This window comes from Bombina bombina, chromosome 4 (assembly GCF_027579735.1).
Source record: "Bombina bombina isolate aBomBom1 chromosome 4, aBomBom1.pri, whole genome shotgun sequence".
Taxonomy (NCBI): Eukaryota; Metazoa; Chordata; class Amphibia; order Anura; family Bombinatoridae; genus Bombina; species Bombina bombina.
The window spans coordinates 520877700-520899979 of NC_069502.1; the positions used below are offsets into that span (position 1 = coordinate 520877700).

A 22280-nucleotide genomic window follows, 5' to 3' on the forward strand; every position below is an offset into this window, starting at 1 on the left:
TAGCGTTTCCGGGGATGAGGATAAACCACCCAAGGTCTGCCCCCAACAGGACCTTAGGTGTGATCGTTTCCTGGCCGTGTAGGTCAAGACTTTAAAAGGTAGCCCTGTAACCCACAATAGAGGCAGAGCCCCTCCCTCCTCCTAAAGGCCGTCTCTGCCGCGGAGAGACGCGGGAATCCCAAATGCGTCGGCTCAGCAGTACCTGGTGACTCGGGACCGGGAGGCATGGGTGGGAACGAACACGTAGGAGACAACGGAACAGGAGGCCTCCGCAAGTGCTCCTTGAAAGAGGGCCTCTCTGAGTCTGTCAATTAGGATCAAAAAAGACACCAATGCCTCGAGATCCTCTGCTAATTCTCTTGCAGCAACTTTGTCTTTAATCGCATCAGAGAGCCCATGAAAGAAAGCAGCAACAAGGGCTTCATTGTTCCAACCTACCTCTGTGGCAAGCGTAAGGAACTCAATGGCATACTGAGCAACAGATCTTGTACTTTGCTGAATGGACATGAGTCATTTAGCAGCAGAGGAGGAGCGAGCCGGAACATCAAATACCCTTCGAAAGGAGGCCACAAATTCAGGGTAATTTGAAATCACAGGTTTATTAGTCTCCCACAAGGGATTAGCCCAGGCAACAGCTGTGTCAGAGAGTAACGATATGAGAAATCCCACCTTAGCTCTGTCAGAGGGAAATGCCTGAGGTAACATCTCAAAGTAAATGCCCACCTGGTTCAAAAACCCTCACTTATTAGGATCGCCTCCATATCGCTGAGGTAGAGGTGCAGAACCGGACATGCTCCTGGTAGGGCTTGGTGCAGCAGCGGAAACAGGAGTGGCCATAACTTGCGGTACACTTTGGTCCATATGTGCAGTGCGAGTCAGCAGGGTTTTCAGGGCTAGTGCAAATTGATCCAAGCGGTGATCCTGTTCATCCATCCTGGAAATTATGGCAGTTAAAGGTGGATTATTAGCACCATCAGGATTCATGGCCCTTGCATATTGTCAGGGTGCCAGGAATCAGACTGAGACGAGAAGTGCAAAAATAATCACACCTTTATTAATAGCAAAAAATAATAAAAAGTCCTCAAACAAATGGCAAGCCAGGAATCAAAACCAGAGCTGGTAGTCAGACGAGCCGAGTCAGGAGCCAAAGCGAGTAGTGAGACGAGCCGAGTCAGGAGCCAAAGCGAGTATTCAGACGAGCCGAGTCAGGAGCCAAAGCGAGTAGTCAGAAGAGCCGGAATCAGGAACAAGGAGAACAGCAGAGTCAGGAACAAGCCAGGGATCAGGAACCAGGAGGGACGTCAGACAGCCAGGTAATACACAGGAGCTCTCACAAACAGGTCTGAGACAACGCAAGGGCAAAGCATACTGAACAGAGGCCCTTTAAATAATAAGTGATGACATCACAATTCTGAGACTGCATCCTGTCTCACACTGATGATGAACACCAGTCTTGCCATAATAGGAAGTGCAGGAAATGAGCAGCATCACACTGTATGCACCAGAGTCAGCAAGAGAGGTGAGTAAAATGGCTACCAGCAGCACATGGCAAACAAAGGAGGGAAAAAACCCTGACAGTCTCAGAAGTTTGATTCATATGGCTCATGTTGAAGTGGGTCAGCAACCTCCATCTAGAATTACAGCTCATTCCATTTGTGCAGTGTCTTCCTCATTGCATACTTTCACAGAATGTTACAGATTTTAGTTTTTTCCTCAGCTGAGGCATCTTTTGGGAGAATGGTTCTTCAATGGGTGTTGCCTAGTACTTAGGACTGGTTCTTCTTTTTTTTTTTTTTTCCCTCCCTAAATTTTTCAGGACTCAACAGCTTGGGTATTGGTTGCCTATAGGTATTGAATGAATCTGAGGACTCTCACTGCCATCAGGTAAGCATATAATTTATGCTTACCTGAATCTTTTCTTTCTTGGCAGTGAGTCCACAAAGCCACCATGTTTTTTCATTAGTGGCGGCAGTCTTTTGGTAACTCTGTACCCCTTGTATCTCTCTACTTTCTCCTTATCCTCGGCTTGAACTACTGAAAAGTGGAAGTGGAGGGATATTTAATGCTCTGTTTTGGGTGTCTCTGTTTTCTCCTTTTGGCTAGGTGAAGTATTTCCCATAGGTAATGAATTAATTTGTGGACTCTTACTGCCAAGAAAGAAAATAATTTATCAGGTAAGCATAAATTATATATATTTTTTTCTAGCCACAATGCTTACATTTTTATAGACTGGAAAACTGTACAGTATTATACATTGCGTTATTGTACATTACGTTATATTTGTTAGATAAAGGAAGTAAAAAAAAAAAAAATAACACAACTTATGTAGCCTTTGCTAGAGGTTTGTAGAAAATCCCTAAAGTCATCATATCTTTATGTTTTGATGTTAAGGTTTTGGATGAAGCAGATAGAATGCTAGACATGGGATTTGAGCCACAGATTATGAAGATTTTAATTGATGTACGACCTGATAGGCAGACCATTATGACAAGGTAAGCTAGTCTGTTTACTGACGTAAACATTTTTGCATTTAAAAATGTGACAAAACAGCAACATTCAAGATGCAAGGGGAGTACTTGCAGTAGGAGTATACTTGGAGACAGGAAATTGTTATAAAGGAAAGTTATATATAAAAGTGAATCAAACAGATTAAATAAGGGGCATAAACCCCAATATTTTTCCTTAATGAATCCGATAAAGCATACAATTTTAAACTTATTTGCCATTAACATTTATTATGAAATTTGTTTCTCTTGGTATCCTTTGAAGGAGCAGCAATGGACTACTGAGAGCTAGCTGAACACATTTGTGATCCAATAACAAGAAGTTTTTAGTTGCAGCTATCATTCGGTGGCTAGCTCCCAGTAGTGCATTACTGCCCATCAATTGGTTTTCTTTTCAAAATAGTATACCAAAAATATAAATAAAGGCACAGTCTAAAATATAATTTGTATTGTTTTAAAAGATACATAATCCCTTTATTACCCATTTCCCAGTTTTGGATAACCAACACAGTTATATTAATATCCTTTTTTCCTCTGTGATTACCTTATATCTAAGAACCTTCTTCCAGCCCCCGGATTACATGACTGTGACTGTTTATTATCTATTGACTTGCATTTAGTATTGTGTTGTGCTAAATCTTAAATAACTCCCGGGCGTTAACACAATGTTATCTATTTGGCCCACATGTACTTTCAATCTCTTGTTGTGAAAAGCAATTTAAAAAGCATGTGATAAGAGGCAGCCCTCAAGGGTTTAGAAATTAGCATATGAGCTTATAGCTAGGTTTTGTTTCAACTAAGAATACCAAGAGAACAAAGCAAATTTGATGATAAAAGTAAATTGGAAAGTTGATTAAAATTACAACTCCTTGAGGTTTCCGGTGGAGGAGGAGCTGCACAGCTGCAGCTCAGCTCGTTTCTCCAGTCTCCTGGACCTTGGCGGTGCTCTTTTCGCGCCAGCCCCTGCTCTGGGGCTTCCCTGGGATAGTCTCAAGAACCGCTCCGGAACCCCTGACAGTGGCATACCATCCCACTGCTTTACCCTAATTACCAGTTTTTTGGCCTTTTAGACAACAGCTTTACAACCTACTGTCCTTAAACAAAGCTAAAGGTGCCTCTTACCACACCTAGCTTTACTACGCTGACCTGCCTTTTGCTATAAGCAATTAAACTGCCTTGCTTCGTTGGCTGCCTCCTTCCCTTGGAGATAAGACGCATTCTGTGGTCCCTGGCCCTCCCCCCTCCCCGTGCTGCCATCCCCTGACAGCCTAGCGTGAAAGCCTACAACAACCATCTCCTTGTCGCACCTGGTGTCTCTCCGGCCCTGTCGGCTGGGGCTTGTCCTTCTCCCTCCCCCACCGGTGCTGCGCGGGAGGGAGTTGGGCTTGGTCTGGAGTGTGGACCCGGTGTGCAGCCTGTTCCTGCGTTGCTTGGCCGCCCGGCGCGGCGCCGCCCACTCCCCCCCCACCGGTGCTGCGTGGGGGGAGCTGAGCGCGGTTCTCGGTTGGGGAGCCGACAAGGGGGTCCTTGGCGCGGCTTCGGGGCCGAAACCGCCCGACAACGATCTGCGGGCTATCACAGAGGCTAACTGATGGTAGGATTCCTTGGAGGGGGTGAGTTTGCCAGCCACGCTGGAGATAAACTACCTGTGGGAACTGTTTTCGGTTGCAGCAAGGGGATGAAAGAACAGCCCTAGGAAATATTTTATTCTATCTGAATTCAGCTAAGATTGTGATTAATAAGGGCCTGAGTGTGAAGATAAGTGAGAGATACTCTTTAAACTGCTTAAGCTCATATGCTCGCAAACTTTTGCCTCCTCCTTACCCCTTAATTACTGAGGACACTGCACAAGCTCTCCTTCTATGGCTCTGTAGCAAATCTCTTGTGAAACACTCCAGATTGAGGAACATTTCATTTAAAAATTTGACTCTACAAAAACAAGACCCTGGGTCACTCTAAAAGACACTGAAGAGGCTGTTTTTCTTCTGCTTTTTCTTTTCTTTTTTTCTCTGCAGAATTAAGTTTACTGTACTTACTAATGGACATTTTAAACTAGATCCATCAGTTCATTTATTTTTACTTAATTCTAGGCTTGTTAGGCCTATTTTTTTTTTTTTTTTTTTGTCCATTGCTGTTAAGAGATTCTTTAATAATATCCCTACTGTTCATCAGGGTAATCATTCTATATTGAGGATAGGCTGATTTAAGACGTACACAGCATTTATATATCGTTGCAAAGCACTTTGTCTTTATTAGAGGCTGTATTTCAAGGAAGCATTGCATGTTTATTATGTCTATTATGTAACTGACTGACAGCCAAATCTCTGACTTATCCCTGCTAAAGGTTAAAGAAAGACAAATTTTTAGGGGTCTACTCAGCAGAGAAGACTAGTTAAATTGGAAGCTTATAGTATTTACCTTCCTTATAAAAATATTAAAAGATCCTGAAAGGTAACCTGTAAGCCCCATAACTAAGTATACTTCGATATTAATCTATCCCAGGCTTTCCTGGAGGGATATCTGGCAAAGTATAAAACTATACGCATCTTTTTGCTATAAGTATTGCTTGTGCCCCTATATGTCCTTCCGTGCAATAGGAAGGAAATAAGGATATCAATCCAAGGCTAAACTCCCCTTTTATTTAATCTTAATTGTCAATATTAACATGTCTAAAACGCCCTAGACTTAAAAGAAGTTATACTCTGCAAGGGTTATACTGATATATTGGCTATATATTATGCATGAATAATTATTGGGAAAAATGTGAATCAAATTGGTTAACTGCTTTTCAAATACGATAACTGTGGTATACATTGTGGTGACTGTGGTTTAATTGTGGTATATACAATAATGATGGTGTAATAATGGCACTGCGACAAGGTTATAGAGAGTAGATCAGAAACTGCAGCAAAACTAGCTGCCCAGGTTTATAATAGATTAATTAAGTTATTAATACAATTCAGTAAGCTACACGGAAAAGGGAGCAACAGCAAAGTAGCCTTGGAGGGGAAGAAGAAGGAGAAGGAAAAGGGGAAAATACTGTAAATTGCACGTATTATTTAAATATCTTCTCAAAGGGTTAACTTGGCCGAAGGAAGCAACAGACTTTAGAAGTAAAGTAGGGGCTAGAGATATTATTAGTGGAAGAAGCTTTTAGAACAAATGTGAACACAGAGAGCCGGAGAAGAGAAGGGGTTAAACTCAGAGCCACTTCTGTTGTGGCTCCACAATTAATCACTTATTGGATTTTTCTCACTATCAATAACACGTGAATCTTTCTCACAGTATATATCCCTCCCAATTGCCCAGCACTATCACTATCACACATAATCCCTTTTTGCTCTATCACTCCCCTGCAGGTGTTTTTTTTTTTTTTCTCTCTCGCGCCTCCCCCTCACTTCACTATCAGCACTTTGGTAAACCTAAAATTAAGAGCACAGTCCTAAAATCACAGGTGGATACACCACACATGGATAAATTCCTAAACACGCACGGCAAAACCCCCTCTCCAATCATGGCGAACAGAAACAGAGATAAGAAAATAAAAAGCTCAATAAATACCTCAGTGGATACTAATCTAGCTCCCAGCAATCTTCCATACCCCAGCGAACCTTCCAATACCCAAGCCTTGGTGGATAGTATCTTAGAAGCACTTGCCCCTAAGTTTGACACTTTGAGGTCAGAGATCAAGCAAGATATTAGATCACTTTCACAAGAGCTTAGGCAGTTCTCCAACAGAGTACAAGAACTTGAGCAACGAGTCTCAGATCTTGAAGATTTAACGGTCACATATACCACAAAATCTAAAATTAATGAAGCAACAATCGAAAAACTTCAGTTTAAAATTGAGGACTTAGAAAACCGTTCTAGACGGAATAATTTTAGAATTGTAGGAGTACCAGAAGAAGCAGTATGATAATTTAAATAACTTTATTTCTGAAACACTAGTTCCAATTGCATATCCCAAAATTATTATTGAAAGAGCTCACAGACTAGGGAGACCTGCCCCAGACAACACAGAGAAAGCTAGGCCAAGACCAATTATAGTCAAACTACTGAACTTCCAGGATAAAATTACCCTTTTTCAATATTACCGTAAAAATCAGCCCATTTCAATAGGGAATTCTAGTATTTTTATGTTCCAAGACTTCTCGGTTGAAACGGCAACCAAGAGAAGGATGTTATCCCCAACATGCACTAAACTTATTAATCTGGGTATACGGGCTACCTTGATCTATCCAGCAAGGCTCAAAGTATGGGACAAGGATGAAATTTACTATGCTGAGACGGCCAAAGAGGCAAGCGAACTCTTAGCTAAATTAAAAATATCTGAATAATTAATATATTCAAATTAAAAGTGAGACAGTTGATAATTGTTAAGAAATGGCTCAAAATTTTGGTTTTTTCCCCTTGGCGCCCATTCCCCCCCCTACAGCCTCAGGCTTCCCCCCCAAACCCCCCCCCCCCCTCCGCCAATCTAATTATTTTTTTTTTTTTCTTTTTTCTCTCTTTTCTTCTTATCCCCCTATACTAAACTAAGAATATGACAAAATTAGAAAGTATTACATTTGTTTCGTGGAACATTGGAGGTCTCACATCCCCCATAAAAAGGACAGCAATCTTAAACCAGTTGAGGAAAATAAAGTCTGACATAGTATTCCTCCAGGAAACGCATTTAAAAATAGAGGAAACTAGGAAACTAAAGAAATCCTGGGTAAAGGAGGTACTGGCCACTCCAAGTTTAAACAGAAAAAGAGGCGTAGCCATACTCTTGGGGAAAAAGATAATGGCCAATGGCTTAGAGATTCTTAGTACAAAGGCACACCCAGAGGGGAGATTCATATTGTTAAAAATCAAGGTGGCGAAAACCATATACACATTATGTAACCTATACGCACCTAATGTGATAGACGCATCTTTCTGGGACTCCTTATTAAATATAATTATGTTATTCCAGGAAGGCTTTTTGATATGCGGGGGCGACTTCAACATGGCCCCACAATATCCGATAGACAGATTAAGATCAGTTGCTAATCAACTTAAAAATAAAAGAGATAACCTGGAAACTAAGATTTTTAAAAAAATCACACAGAATTTGGCAATAAAAGACATTTGGAGACTGCAGAATCCAGAGACAAGAAACTTTACATGCTTATCCAGGGCCCATAAATCATTTTCCAGAATTGACCTATTTTTAGTGGACACTAAGCTCTTAGAGCAGAAAGTAATGACAGAGATCTTACCTATTTCCCTCTCGGACCATGCCCCCATTGTTCTTCAGTTTCAGGAACCTGATAAGAGATGCAAACAAGCACGTTTTTTTTTCCCCAGGTATCTATCAAAAGATTTAAAATTTAAAAACTGGCTCAATCTCAAATTTAAAGATTATGCGGAGCACAACGCTGAGTATAGTAGGCATCCTATGATATTTTGGGAGGCAGCAAAAGCTGTTTTAAGGGGTGAAATAATATCTTACACAGCTAATCTACAGAAAAAAATCAAAACCAGAGAGAAAGAAGTGACTAGTTCATTAATCAACTCCTATAACCACTATCTCTTAGATAAATCAAGGATTAACTGGCTTAAATATATAAAAGCCAAAAATGAGAGAGATATGTATTTAACCTACCAGGCTTCGCAAAAAGAATTAAAACTCCAAGCCAAATTTTACAGATTCGGAAACAAAACAGGTAAGCTCCTGGCGAATTTAGTAAAAGGATCAAAAGGAGCAACCGTGATCGAGTCACTCCAACAGGAAGGTAAAACAATAACTAGGTCAGAGGAGATAGCAGATCTCTTATTCACATATTTTCAGAAGTTATATTCATCCAAAAAATCTGATAAGACTCAATCTGCTCAATTTTGGAGACAGTTGACACCCCCATCTCTAGGGAGGGAAGAGTTAGAGATCTTAAATGCTCCTATCATTGAGCTGGAAATAGAGAAAGTCATTAACAAACTTGCATTGGACAAGGCACCCGGCCCAGACTCACTACCAAACGAATTTTATAAAATTCTTTTGCCATCGATAGTTCCAAATCTTTGTAATCTATATAATGCAATATACATAGATGGGCTTCCAATTCCCCCCTCTTTCTCGGCATCAAACACAATATTAATACCCAAACAGGGCAAAGACCCTACCTTGAAAGAGTCATACAGACCCATAGCCCTACTGAACATAGACTATAAGATCTTAACATCCATCTTAGCAAACAGACTACAATCTATCCTACCTATAATTATACACAAAGATCAAGCAGGTTTTCTTTACAAACGCAACTCATCAGCAAAGATAAGAGAAGCTCTGGTGACGGTAGACTATTTTGGGACAGAGGTGGGCGGGGAGGGGGGGGAGGACATCCCTGACCAGGCAGTCATTTCTATAGATGCGGAAAAAGCATTTGACTCGGTTCACTATGATCATATAACAGAGTCTTTACTTAAATTTGGGTTTGAAGGTAAATTCTGTCAACTGATTAAAAATCTATACAACAGACCATCTACAAGACTGCTGGTTAACGGTTCCCTTACCCCAGAGATTATACTGGAGAGGGGGACCCGCCAGGGGTGTCCTCTCTCCCCCCTGCTTTTCGACATCTCAATAGAGCCTCTAGCTATGATGGTAAGACATCAATTAGAAGGCATAAAATTACGAAATAACGAGCTTAAAATTGCACTATATGCAGACGACATTCTTCTCTACATAGCAAATCTCAAAGACAACTTGCCAAAGTTAATATTGCTTATTAAACAATTTGGTTCTTTCTCAGGCTACAAAGTCAACACTTCAAAATCAGAAATGCTATGGCTGAGAAAAAATAAAAAATCACCATCAAACATACCCTTTAAGATAGTGTCAGAGGCCTTTAAATATCTAGGTGTCCTAATTCCATCTAATATAGACAAGCTCTATGAATTAAATATCCCCCCAATATTGCAGGATATCAAACAGAGGTTAACAAATTGGCAAAGTCTTCCTCTGTCCATAACTGGTAGGATAGCATTGTTTAAAATGGTATTACTGCCAAAATTGCTATATATCCTCCAAAATGTTCCAATAATTCTCAAAGGGAAAGACATTCGGCAGTTGAACGCGGTATTGAGAAGATACATCTGGCAGGGCAAAAAACCAAGAATTGCTTTTTTTAAATTACAACTACCAAGAAACCAAGGGGGGTTTGCACTGCCGGATGTACGTCTGTATAATATAGCTTATCTAGCACGCATTGTGGCAGATTGGATCTTTTCCAAAGACTATATAACAAATAACGAGTTAGAGAATAATATCTGCTACCCATTCCTACCAGTAGCCTTAATACATTGTAAATCCAAATCAATACCGCAGGAACTGAAATCATTTAAAACAATTTACAACCCTATACAAAGTTGGTGGAAATTGGGCAAGCTTCTATTAATAAATGGTAATGCATCTAAGTTTGTTCCATTTCGGGGTAACCCGAAATTTCCGGCTGGCCTAGACTCAGCCACATTTCAAAGATGGCATACGGTAGGACTGGACAGGGCTATTCAGTTCATAGATAGAGAGAATCAAGCGATTAAAACTTATGAATCACTCAGGCAGGAATTTGATATTCACAACAGAGAATTTTTCGCCTACTTGCAGGCCAGACACTTTGTAACAGAACTCAGGAGGGAGGTGTACGGAAGATGGACGTGGGGGAAACTGGAGGGGTGGTTAGAAATGGTGAAAAATGGTCAGTCTTCCATCTCACCATGCTACCATATGTTAGTTTCCCTTAAGGGTATATCAAATCTTGAAAAACTCTCGGCTGATTGGAATAACCTAATTCCAGAGAGTAATGCTAATGTTCAGCTGGTACAGGGCTCTTTCACAAGAATAGCTCAGACCACATTATCCTCAACCTGGAGGGAATCACAAGTCAAACTGCTATACAAGGCGTATTTCACCCCAGAGAAAGGCTTGAAATGTGGGAACAATAAATTTAATAAATGCCCAAAATGTTCACAACCCGCAGCGGATTTGGTTCATATGATATGGAGCTGCCCTAAAGTGGGTCAATTCTGGAAAAAAGTAGAATATTGGTTAAAAAATATAGTAAAGATCCCTCCATTTGAAATAACCTTGAGCTATAGTGTTTTCCTGAGAAAAGACGAAGAAAAATCACATCCCCAATATAAATTAATTAATACGACAGTGGTTGCAGCCAGATATTTGATTTTTAAGAAATGGAAATCGACTGCAACACCAACGATCACGGAGATCAAAAACTGTCTAAAAAAACAATGTATATTAGAACAGTCAGACACCAATATGAACGACGAAGGGGACATTAGAAAGTTTTTTGCAAAATGGTCCCTGTTTATCAAGACTTTTTCGGCAGTGGAAATAGATTATATGATCTTCCCATTTAGAAATTCGGAACTGGTACTATTGGGGGTATGGTAGATTCCATTGGGAGGTATTCCCTTTTTTTTTTTTTTTTTTTTTTTTTTTTTTTTTTTTTTTTTGGCGGGGGGGGGAGGGAAGGGGGGAGCGAAACTAAGGAGCAAGTGACAAATATGACTTGTCTCCAAAAGATAAGACATAACAGGACAAAATAAGGTAAATCATGGTATATGTTGTATTCAAAAGTTTAATTTACATTAATATCCTGTGAAAAAGAATAAACACTATGTCACTAGGTCTTATTTCTTTTCGATATGAATACCCTGAAGTTGGGGGAAAAATAGGAAAAACAAGGTTGAGACGATTTTTTTTTTCTCTTTGTTTTGTTTTTTCTTTTATTTTGGGATGCAACAGAAATAACAACAGGTTTTCTATGATTTGTATATTGTGAATATTTTTTCTGTATTTATGTATCTCTCTTTTTTCTTTTTTGACGTATCACATTTATGCTGTACTGTGAACTTAACCTTAATAAAAACATATATAAAAAAAAAAAAAAAAATACAACTCCTTTCTGAATAATGAAAGTTTAATTTTGACTAGACTGTCCCTTTAAATTATACAAGTAAATTGGAAAGTTGTTTTAAAATGTGTGTTCTGAATTATGAAAGAAAAAAAATTGTGTTTCATCATCTCCCTTCAAAATGTCCCTTGCTAGAATTAGATAAAGTGCTGCCTGTAAGAATAAATGTGTTGCAGTTAGTTAAAACTTTTGTTATAGCTATATTATGTTTTTGGAAGATACCTCACATGGTAAGTGTGACTTTCTCCTTGTGTTCTGCTTCTGGATATGTCATAAGAATGCATTGAATATTAGGCATGCTTGCTTTCTTTGTAGTAAAGGCTGAGAAGTGGCTCAAAGTAACACTGTCCCAGCTCCCAAATAATACCCAGGACTTGACTCTGAGGGTTTCACAGAGATTAAATGATACTGTAGAAAGCCAAGTATACTTGCAGGAACACAGGATGAGAGTCTTTACAGGCAGGAGGTAAAAAAACAGTAAGGCACCAAAATAGGAGTCTGGGACAGTCTGTTACAAATCAGCAGGAAAGAGAATAGTCGAGAAGCATTCCAAAAAGGTCAAAGAGCAAACAGCAAAGGTCCAAATTCAGGCAAATGTCAGCAACAATATCATAGAAAATAAAATAGCGCAATTAAGAACAGCTCTAGTCCTATACAAGGGCACGGGCAAAAAGCAGCCTTTTATAGGCTGCTGATATGGTAACTGCCTGCAACAGTCAGGCAGGTGGAGATAGAGAGCCAGCAAATGCAGGCAGTAGGATTCAATTATACTCGCAAAGAGCCGGAGCCCTCCAGTGGTTCAAGAGAATAAGCAAATATTCAGTGACTGGAGGTTCCATGATCGACTCCAGGTTTGCTTTTACAGAGCCCCCCTCAATAGCCCCTCCGAGGACCACATTGTTTACCAGGATGGGTACAATTAAAGTCTTTTACCTGCGAAGGGTGTGTGTAAATCTCTGACTGCTACCCAAGAATGTTCAGTGAACGTACACAACCCCGATTTTCTGGTTGGTCCCAGGATTTTTTTGTAGTATTGAACTGTCTGGATAATGCATCAGCTTTCTTTCTTGTTTTTTGTGCCAGGAATTTAAGACAACAGACCTGAAGAAGAAGAGAGACTACCAGCCTTCTCAAGAATTGAGGCGCTTAGCAATTTGCAGATATAGAAGGCTCTTGTGATCAGTGAGGGTTAGAGATGGTTCGGTTGTACCTTCCAGAATATGTCTGCATTCTGAGAGTGCCTTTTTGATAGCGAGAAGTTCTCTAATGGCCATATCATAATTGCATTCCGATGATGAGAATTTCTTTGAATAAAATGCCACAAGATGGATAAGACTAGTCTGTGGGTTTCTTTGCAGAGGTAAAAGCTTGTTTTAATTCTCTGTCGGCTTCTTTATCCCAGGACTTCATAGTTACTCCATACTTTGTTAGACTAGTCAGCAGAACAACAATAGTTGAGAATCTAAAAATGAGCTTTCTTTAATAGTTTACGAAACCCAAAAATTTTTGTAAAGCCTTTACAGAATCTTTGCGGGGCCATTGTAGCACTGAGGTTTTTTTTGTAAAAAATAATTTCAAAGCCTTTACAAGAGATATTAAATACCAAGCATGGTATCGTAGTTTGCTGAAAAAGGCATTTTTCCAGTTTTGGTGATGCTGGCGTAGGAGTTGCAATACAGTTTGAACATGACAGACATGTTCCTCCATATCCTAGACGAGAGTGTGGTATGTTTGCTTTGAGATAGCACCTCCAGATGACACGGATTTGTATCCCATAGCGACGGGTTTCAGGTACGATCACTTCTGCATTGTACACAGTTTCAGTAAGCCACAGTGTTGAAAGCCATATACCTGGTACTGATCATTGATCACTGCAAAGCATCATCATATGTATGTTGGCTCTGTCTATGCTTTTATAAGTGACTCACATTAGATCACAGGATACAATCCTTTGTAACAAGGGTTTGTAGCAGATTTTATGAGTGCATTTACAATAGAGATTATTCTACTTTCTTTCTGTTTATTGCCTCCATATCCTTGTCATAGATCAATATGTTGTCTCAATAAACTATGGCACATTTATTTAGATATTTGATGATATCAATAACAAAACGTTGGAAGACTGCTGGTGCATTAGAGGTTGAATAGCATTACTAAATACTTGTAATGACCATATTGGTTGTTAAACACAGTTTTCTATTTGTGCCCTTCCTTGATTCTTATTAGGTTATAGGCTCCCCTTAAGTCCATGTTTTTTTTAAAAAATGACTGCACCTTAAAGAGCATTAAACATCTCCATCTGTCTCTTCTACAAAGAAAAACCCTGCACCGGCTGGAGATGATGGATGAATAAAGCCTGTCCCATAATTATCCCTGAAGTATTCTTCTAATGCCTTTCACTCAGGTTGGAACAAGGGTAAGGTCCTAATGGTAAGGTATAGGAGCTCCAGGTAGAATTTCTATTCTGCAGTCAAATGGTCAGTGAGGGGGAAAAACGTCTGCTTTTCTTTTTGAAACACATCTGTATACTCTTGAGTATTCAGGAGGTTCATCAGAATTGGTTGAGACAATGGCTACCTGAGGAGCTTTGATGATTACAGGTAGAGAAACACATCTGACATAACATTGTGATCCCCAGGAAGTTAACTCTCTCTGGTTCCCAAAAAATATAGGCTCATGTTGTTGTAACTAGGACAGACCAAAGATGATTGGAAGATGAGGAGATGAGATCAATGAATGTATAATCCCTGTTTCTTTCATGTAATTAGCAAGAGTCCATGAGCTAGTGACGTATGGGATATACATTCCTACCAGGAGGGGCAAAGTTTCCCAAACCTCAAAATGCCTATAAATACACCCCTCACCACACCCACAAATCAGTTTTACAAACTTTGCCTCCTGTGGAGGTGGTGAAGTAAGTTTGTGCTAGATTCTACGTTGATATGCGCTCCGCAGCAGGTTGGAGCCCGGTTTTCCTCTCAGCGTGCAGTGAATGTCAGAGGGATGTGAAGAGAGTATTGCCTATTTGAATTCAATGATCTCCTTCTACGGGGTCTATTTCATAGGTTCTCTGTTATCGGTCGTAGAGATTCATCTCTTACCTCCCTTTTCAGATCGACGATATACTCTTATATATACCATTACCTCTACTGATTCTCATTTCAGTACTGGTTTGGCTTTCTACTACATGTAGATGAGTGTCCTGGAGTAAGTAAGTCTTATTTTTGTGACACTCTAAGCTATGGTTGGGCACTTTTATATAAAGTTCTAAATATTTGTGTTTAAACATTTATTTGCCTTGATTCAGGATGTTCAATATTCCTTATTTCAGACAGTCAGTTTCATTATTTGGGATAATGCATTTGAATAGATCAATTTTCTTACCTTAAAATTTGACTTTTTTTCCCTGTGGGCTGTTAGGCTCCCGGGGGCTGAAAATGCTTCATTTTATTGCGTCATTCTTGGCGCAGGCTCGCGGGGGCTGAAAATGCTTCATTTTATTGCGTCATTCTTGGCGCAGACTTTTTTGGCGCAAAAATTTTTCTTTGTTATTTCCGTCGTCATACTTGTCGCCGGAAGTTGCGTCATTTTTGACGTTTTTGCGCCAAAAATTTTGGCGTTACCGGATGTGGCGTCATTTTTGGCGCTAAAAGCATTTAGGCGCCAAATAATGTGGGCGTCTTTTTTGGCGCCAAAAAATATGGGCGTCATTATTGTCTCCACATTATTTAAGTCTCATTGTTTATTTGCTTCTGGTTGCTAGAAGCTTGTTCACTGGCATTTTTTCCCATTCCTGAAACTGTCATTTAAGGAATTTGATCAATTTTGCTTTATATGTTGTTTTTTCTTTTACATATTGCAAGATGTCTCAAATTGATCCTGAATCAGAAGATACTTCTGGAAAATCGCTGCCTAATGCTGGATCTACCAAAGTTAAGTGTATTTGCTGTAAACTTGTGGTATCTGTTCCTCCAGCTGTTGTTTGTAATGAATGTCATGACAAACTTGTAAATGCAGATAATATTTCCTTTAGTAATGTTACTTTACCTGTTGTTGTTCCATCAACATCTAATACTCAGAGTGTTCCTGTTAACATAAGAGATTTTGTTTCTAAATCCATTAAGAAGGCTATGTCTGTTATTCCTCCTTCTAGTAAACGTAAAAGGTCTTTTAAAACTTCTAATTTTTCAGATGAATTTTTAAATGAACATCATCATTCTGATTCTGATAATGATTCCTCTGGTTCAGAGGATTCTGTTTCAGAGGTTGATGCTGATAAATCTTCATATTTATTCAAAATGGAATTTATTCGTTTTTTACTTAAAGAAGTCTTAATTGCATTAGAAATAGAGGATTCTGGTCCTCTTGATACTAAATCTAAACGTTTAAATAAGGTTTTTAAATCTCCTGTGGTTATTCCAGAAGTTTTTCCTGTCCCTGATGCTATTTCTGAAGTAATTTCCAGGGAATGGAATAATTTGGGTAATTCATTTACTCCTTCTAAACGTTTTAAGAAATTATATCCTGTGCCATCTGACAGATTAGAGTTTTGGGACAAAATCCCTAAGGTTGATGGGGCTATCTCTACTCTTGCTAAACGTACTACTATTCCTACGGCAGATAGTACTTCCTTTAAGGATCCTTTAGATAGGAAAATTGAATCCTTTCTAAGAAAAGCTTACTTATGTTCAGGTAATCTTCTTAGACCTGCTATATCTTTAGCGGATGTTGCTGCAGCTTCAACTTTTTGGTTGGAAGCTTTAGCGCAGCAAGTAACAGATCATAATTCTCATAGCATTGTTAATCTTCTTCAACATGCTAATAATTTTATTTGTTATGCCATCTTTGATATCATTAGGGTTGATGTCAGGTATATGTCTCTAGCTATTTTAGCTAGAAGAGCTTTATGGCTTAAAACTTGGAATGCTGATATGTCTTCCAAGTCAACTTTGCTTTACCTTTCTTTCCAGGGTAATAAATTATTTGGTTCACAGTTGGATTCCATTATTTCAACTGTTACTGGGGGGAAAGGAACTTTTTTACCACAGGATAAAAAACCTAAAGGTAAATTTAGGTCTACTAATCGTTTTCGTTCCTTTCGTCACAATAAGGAACAAAAGCCTGATCCTTCCCCTACAGGAGCGGTATCAGTTTGGAAACCTTCTCCAGTCTGGAATAAATCCAAGTCTTTTAGAAAGCCAAAGCCAGCTCCCAAGTCAACATGAAGGTGCGGCCCTCATTCCAGCCCAGCTGGTAGGGGGCAGATTACGATTTTTCAAAGAAATTTGGATCAATTCGATTCACAATCTTTGGATTCAGAACATTGTTTCACAAGGGTACAGAATAGGCTTCAAGATAAGGCCTCCTGCAAGGAGATTTTTTATTTCCCGTGTCCCAGTAAATCCAGTGAAGGCTCAAGCATTTCTGAAATGTGTTTCAGATCTAGAGTTAGCTGGAGTAATTGTGCCAGTTCCAGTTTTGGAACAGGGGCTGGGGTTTTACTCAAATCTCTTCATTGAACCAAAGAAGGAGAATTCCTTCAGACCAGTTCTGGATTTAAAAATATTGAATCATTATGTAAGGATACCAACATTCAAAATGGTAACTATAAGGACTATTCTGCCTTTTGTTCAGCAAGGGCATTATATGTCCACAATAGATTTACAGGATGCATATCTGCATATTCCGATTCATCCAGATCACTATCAGTTTCTGAGATTCTCTTTCCTAGACAAGCATTACCAGTTTGTGGCTCTGCCGTTTGGCCTAGCAACAGCTCCAAGGATTTTTACAAAGGTTCTCGGTGCCCTTCTGTCTGTAATCAGAGAACAGGGTATTGTGGTATTTCCTTATTTGGACGATATCTTGGTACTTGCTCAGTCTTCACATTTAGCAGAATCTCATACGAATCGACTTGTATTGTTTCTTCAAGAACATGGTTGGAGGATCAATTTACCAAAAAGTTAATTGATTCCTCAGACAAGGGTAACCTTTTTAGGTTTCCAGATAGATTCAGTGTCCATGACTCTGTCTCTGACAGACAAGAGACGTCTAAAATTGGTTTCAGCTTGTCGAAACCTTCAGTCTCAATCATTCCCTTCGGTAGCCTTATGCATGGAAATTCTAGGTCTTATGACTGCTGCATCGGACGCGATCCCCTTTGCTCGTTTTCACATGCGACCTCTTCAGCTCTGTATGCTGAACCAGTGGTGCAGGGATTATACAAAGATATCTCAATTAATATCTTTAAAACCGATTGTACGACATTCTCTGACGTGGTGGACAGACCACCATCGTTTAGTTCAGGGGGCTTCTTTTGTTCTTCCGACCTGGACTGTGATTTCAACAGATGCAAGTCTGACAGGTTGGGGAGCTGTTTGGGGGTCTCTGACAGCACAAGGGGTTTGGGAATCTCAGGAGGTGAGATTACCAATCAATATTATCAATTTTCAGAGCTCTTCAGTCATGGCCTCTTCTAAAGAGAGAGTCGTTCATTTGTTTTCAGACGGACAATGTCACAACCGTGGCATATGTCAATCATCAAGGAGGGACTCACAGTCCTCTGGCTATGAAAGAAGTATCTCGAATACTGATATGGGCGGAATCCAGCTCCTGTCTAATTTCTGTGGTTCATATCCCAGGTATAGACAATTGGGAAGTGGATTATCTCAGTCGCCAAACGTTACATCCGGGCGAATGGTCTCTTCACCCAGAGGTATTTCTTCAGATTGTTCAAATGTGGGGACTTCCAGAAATAGATCTGATGGCTTCTCATCTAAACAAGAAACTTCCCAGGTATCTGTCCAGATCCAGGGATCCTCAGGCGGAGGCAGTGGATGCATTGTCACTTCCTTGGAAGTATCATCCTGCCTATATCTTTCCGCCTCTAGTTCTCCTTCCAAGAGTGATTTCCAAGATTCTAAAGGAGTGCTCGTTTGTTCTGCTGGTGGCTCCAGCATGGCCTCACAGGTTTTGGTATGCAGATCTTGTCCGGATGGCCACTTGCCAACCGTGGACTCTTCCATTAAGACCAGACCTTCTATCGCAAGGTCCTTTTTTCCATCAGGATCTCAAATCCTTAAATTTGAAGGTATGGAGATTGAACGCTTGATTCTCAGTCATAGAGGTTTCTCTGACTCAGTAATTAATACTATGTTACAGGCTCGTAAATCTGTATCTAGGAAGATATATTATCGAGTCTGGAAGATTTACATTTCTTGGTGTTTTTCTCATCATTTTTCTTGGCATTCTTTTAGAATTCCTATAATTTTACAGTTTCTTCAGGATGGTTTGGATAAAGGTTTGTCTGCAAGTTCCTTGAAAGGACAAATCTCTGCTCTTTCTGTTCTTTTTCACAGAAAGATTGCTAGTCTTCCTGATATTCATTGTTTTGTACAGGCTTTGGTTCGTATAAAACCTGTTATTAAGTCAATTTCTCCTCCTTCGAGTTTGAATTTGGTTCTGGGGGCTCTTCAAGCTCCTCCGTTTGAACCTATGCATTCGCTGGACATTAAATTACTTTCTTGGAAAGTTTTGTTTCTTTTGGCCATCTCTTCTGCTAGAAGAGTTTCTGAATTATCTGCTCTTTCTTGTGAGTCTCCTTTTCTGATTTTTCATCAGGATAAGGCGGTGTTGCAAACTTCTTTTAAATTTTTACCTAAGGTTGTGAATTCTAACAACATTAGTAGAGAAATTGTGGTTCCTTCATTGTGTCCTAATCCTAAGAATTCTAAGGAAAGATCGTTGCATTCTTTGGATGTAGTTAGAGCTTTGAAATATTATGTTGAAGCTACTAAAAATTTCCGAAAGACTTCTAGTCTATTTGTTATCTTTTCCGGTTCTAGGAAAGGTCAGAAGGCCTCTGCCATTTCTTTGGCATCTTGGTTAAAGTCTTTGATTCATCATGCTTATGTCGAGTCGGGTAAAACTCCGCCTCAAAGGATTACAGCTCATTCTACTATGTCAGTTTCTACTTCCTGGGCGTTTAGGAATGAAGCTTTGGTTGATCAGATTTGCAAAGCAGCAACTTGGTCTTCTTTGCATACTTTTACTAAATTCTACCATTTTGATGTGTTTTCTTCTTCTGAAGCAGTTTTTTGGTAGAAAAGTACTTCAGGCAGCTGTTTCAGTTTGATTCTTCTGCTTATAATTTCAGTTTTTTTCATTATTAAGATTAAAACTTTGTTTTGGGTGTGGATTATTTTCAGCGGAATTGGCTGTCTTTATTTTATCCCTCCCTCTCTAGTGACTCTTGCGTGGAAGATCCACATCTTGGGTAGTCATTATCCCATACGTCACTAGCTCATGGACTCTTGCTAATTACATGAAAGAAAACATAATTTATGTAAGAACTTACCTGATAAATTAATTTCTTTCATATTAGCAAGAGTCCATGAGGCCCACCCTTTTTTTGTGGTGGTTATGATTTTTTTGTATAAAGCACAAATATTCCAATTCCTTATTTTTTTATGCTTTCGCACTTTTTTCTTATCACCCCACTTCTTGGCTATGCGTTAAACTGATTTGTGGGTGTGGTGAGGGGTGTATTTATAGGCATTTTGAGGTTTGGGAAACTTTGCCCCTCCTGGTAGGAATGTATATCCCATACGTCACTAGCTCATGGACTCTTGCTAATATGAAAGAAATGAATTTATCAGGTAAGTTCTTACATAAATTATGTTTTTCTTCTTAAATGGAGAGATTCCACAGCTGCATTCATTACTTTTGGGAAATAAGAACCTGACCACCAGGAGGAGGAAAAGGCACCCCAGCCAAAGGCTTTAATACTCCTCCCACTCCCCTCATCCCCCAGTCATTCTTTGCCTTTCGTCCCAGGAGGTTGGCAGAGACGTGTCAGAATTTTTAAATTTTTTTTTTTTCCCCCTCTTATGAAGGGTAGTACTCTTCGGCATGGGACAGGAGTTTTAAGTAGTCCTGTCAGTCTCTCAGTGAGGGCTTGGATGAAATTTAGAGTTCGGAGATGCATGGAGAGTCTTTCTGCGAAACCATCCCGACTCATATTAACAGCTCCTCAAGCAATTGGCGTTGTCAAACTTCGCTCCTCTGCCTGCTTTCTTCTTGGTGGAGGCTATGCCACTATTTGTCACTCTTGAAAGGCTTTGTTCCTGTTCCACGGCATAAATTCCGGTAAGATCATTTCATTTTACTTTATCATTGTAATGTACTGTAATGGGAATGTTTTCCGAGGGGTTACACACCTTTGTGGGTCTAACTACATGACATAAGGGTCTCAGTGAGTCTCTGTTAGTATCTTGGAATTGAGGGTTAATATCCCCTGAGGAGGGTTATTGAACTTGGGGGTTTATAATCATGTTTGTTATGTGATTCAGCCTGCTTATGTGTGATGTTTATGGGCTTGTGGTTGGAACTTGGAGGCCTTTGGAAGTGACGCAGCCTTTTGGTCTGGGGCACTTTTTTGGACTATTCGATTCACCTTGTGTTCGGCGTGGTTACGTTCCATTCCCCATTTCCGCATTCCTGACTGTGTTGCAAAGGATACATTATAGTCCTCACGGGTCTGGTCATAGGAGATGGTGAGTGCCCCAGCCATTGTGGGTGTCAAGTGCCGTTTTTTTTTTTTTCATACTTTAGTCCATATTGATATTTCCTCTATTCAGTTATGGAGGATTCTGATGCTGAGACTGTGCTTGTTTTAGATTCAGTTACAGAGGATTCTGATACCGAGACTATTTTGATTTCAGATTCTGTGTCCGGTGACGAATCCGGATTGGCCTTGTTGACACATGTCAACCAGTTTTGTTCCGTATGCCATTTCAGAGCGCCTGGTTCCTCAGGCTCGGGGAATCAAGGGACTGCTGAGCCATCCGCCTCTGGGGATCCTGACCTCCGAGAGGCGAGTTCCCTACCAATTCATACTACTACACATGCGGGTAACCCAGTTTCTGATTCCTCCATGCTGGGTGGCATGTTCCCCCTCGGAGGTTGCAGCACATTTTTGCTTCCACATATTGTCCAGACGTTTTTTTGATAATGTGCTCGTGCCCTATTGTCCTGGGGCTTCCGCCTTGGGGAGGGCCTCTACAGTTCCCCACGGGTGTAACAGTCCCTGAGTGTTGTGCCTTTGCATATTGCTCAGACATGTTTTTCAGTTATTGAATAACCCTATCGTTACCAGATACAGGGATTTGTCATTTGTTTGAGATCTTTCCCAGTTTTTGAAAGCTAGGGATCCGTTTAGCTGGTCCTGCGGGTAGGCCTTATGTCTTTTTGGCCGTTAACCTATGGATTGCCTTATATTTTATTTATATCCGATGGGATGTATTTTATTTGTTTTTGTTTCCTTTGTGAACCTTCTGGGATTGATACTCTTTATTACTTCTTTGAAAGTTGTTTTGGACATGTTAGTCCTATGTTAAAAATGTCTGTTTTCTGTTTTTTTCCCCTATGAGGGAGAATTTATGCAGCTTGCCTGTTAGGACCCTAGGTGTAGGCTGGGTCACTCTATCTGACATCTGATTTAATCAGAACTTAGAGTTTTCCTCCCCCACGTGGTCGAGGGTTGGAGGGCTTAACGCCTCTTACCGCAGTTGAGCGGTTTGGCCTTCATTTTTAGGACTCTGGGTTTGTCCTTTTGGGCTTGATCCAACAGCTTGTACCGATAGCTAAAACCCAAAAGTTATAGTAATGCTCCAAGTGTTCCTAAGCAAAATGGTTAAAGGATAGTGTGCGATCTGCTTAAGCCAGAAGAAAAACCTCTATATACAGCGGTGTTCAATACAACTTTATACTTTTTGCAGCTTCAGTGGGTTTACATGACATCAGGTATAATTACAGTTCACTC

At 40.0% G+C, this 22280-nt stretch overlaps 1 protein-coding gene across 1 annotated transcript in view; it reads left to right on the plus strand.

Moving 5' to 3' along the window:
- DDX43 (DEAD-box helicase 43) overlaps positions 1-22280 on the plus strand; it is a 1089992-nt gene that overhangs the window by 591132 nt on the left and 476580 nt on the right. The window contains exon 11 of the mRNA XM_053712000.1: positions 2392-2492. Within this exon, the coding sequence (XP_053567975.1) occupies positions 2392-2492 (101 nt within the window). The remainder of the gene's footprint in view (positions 1-2391; positions 2493-22280) is intronic.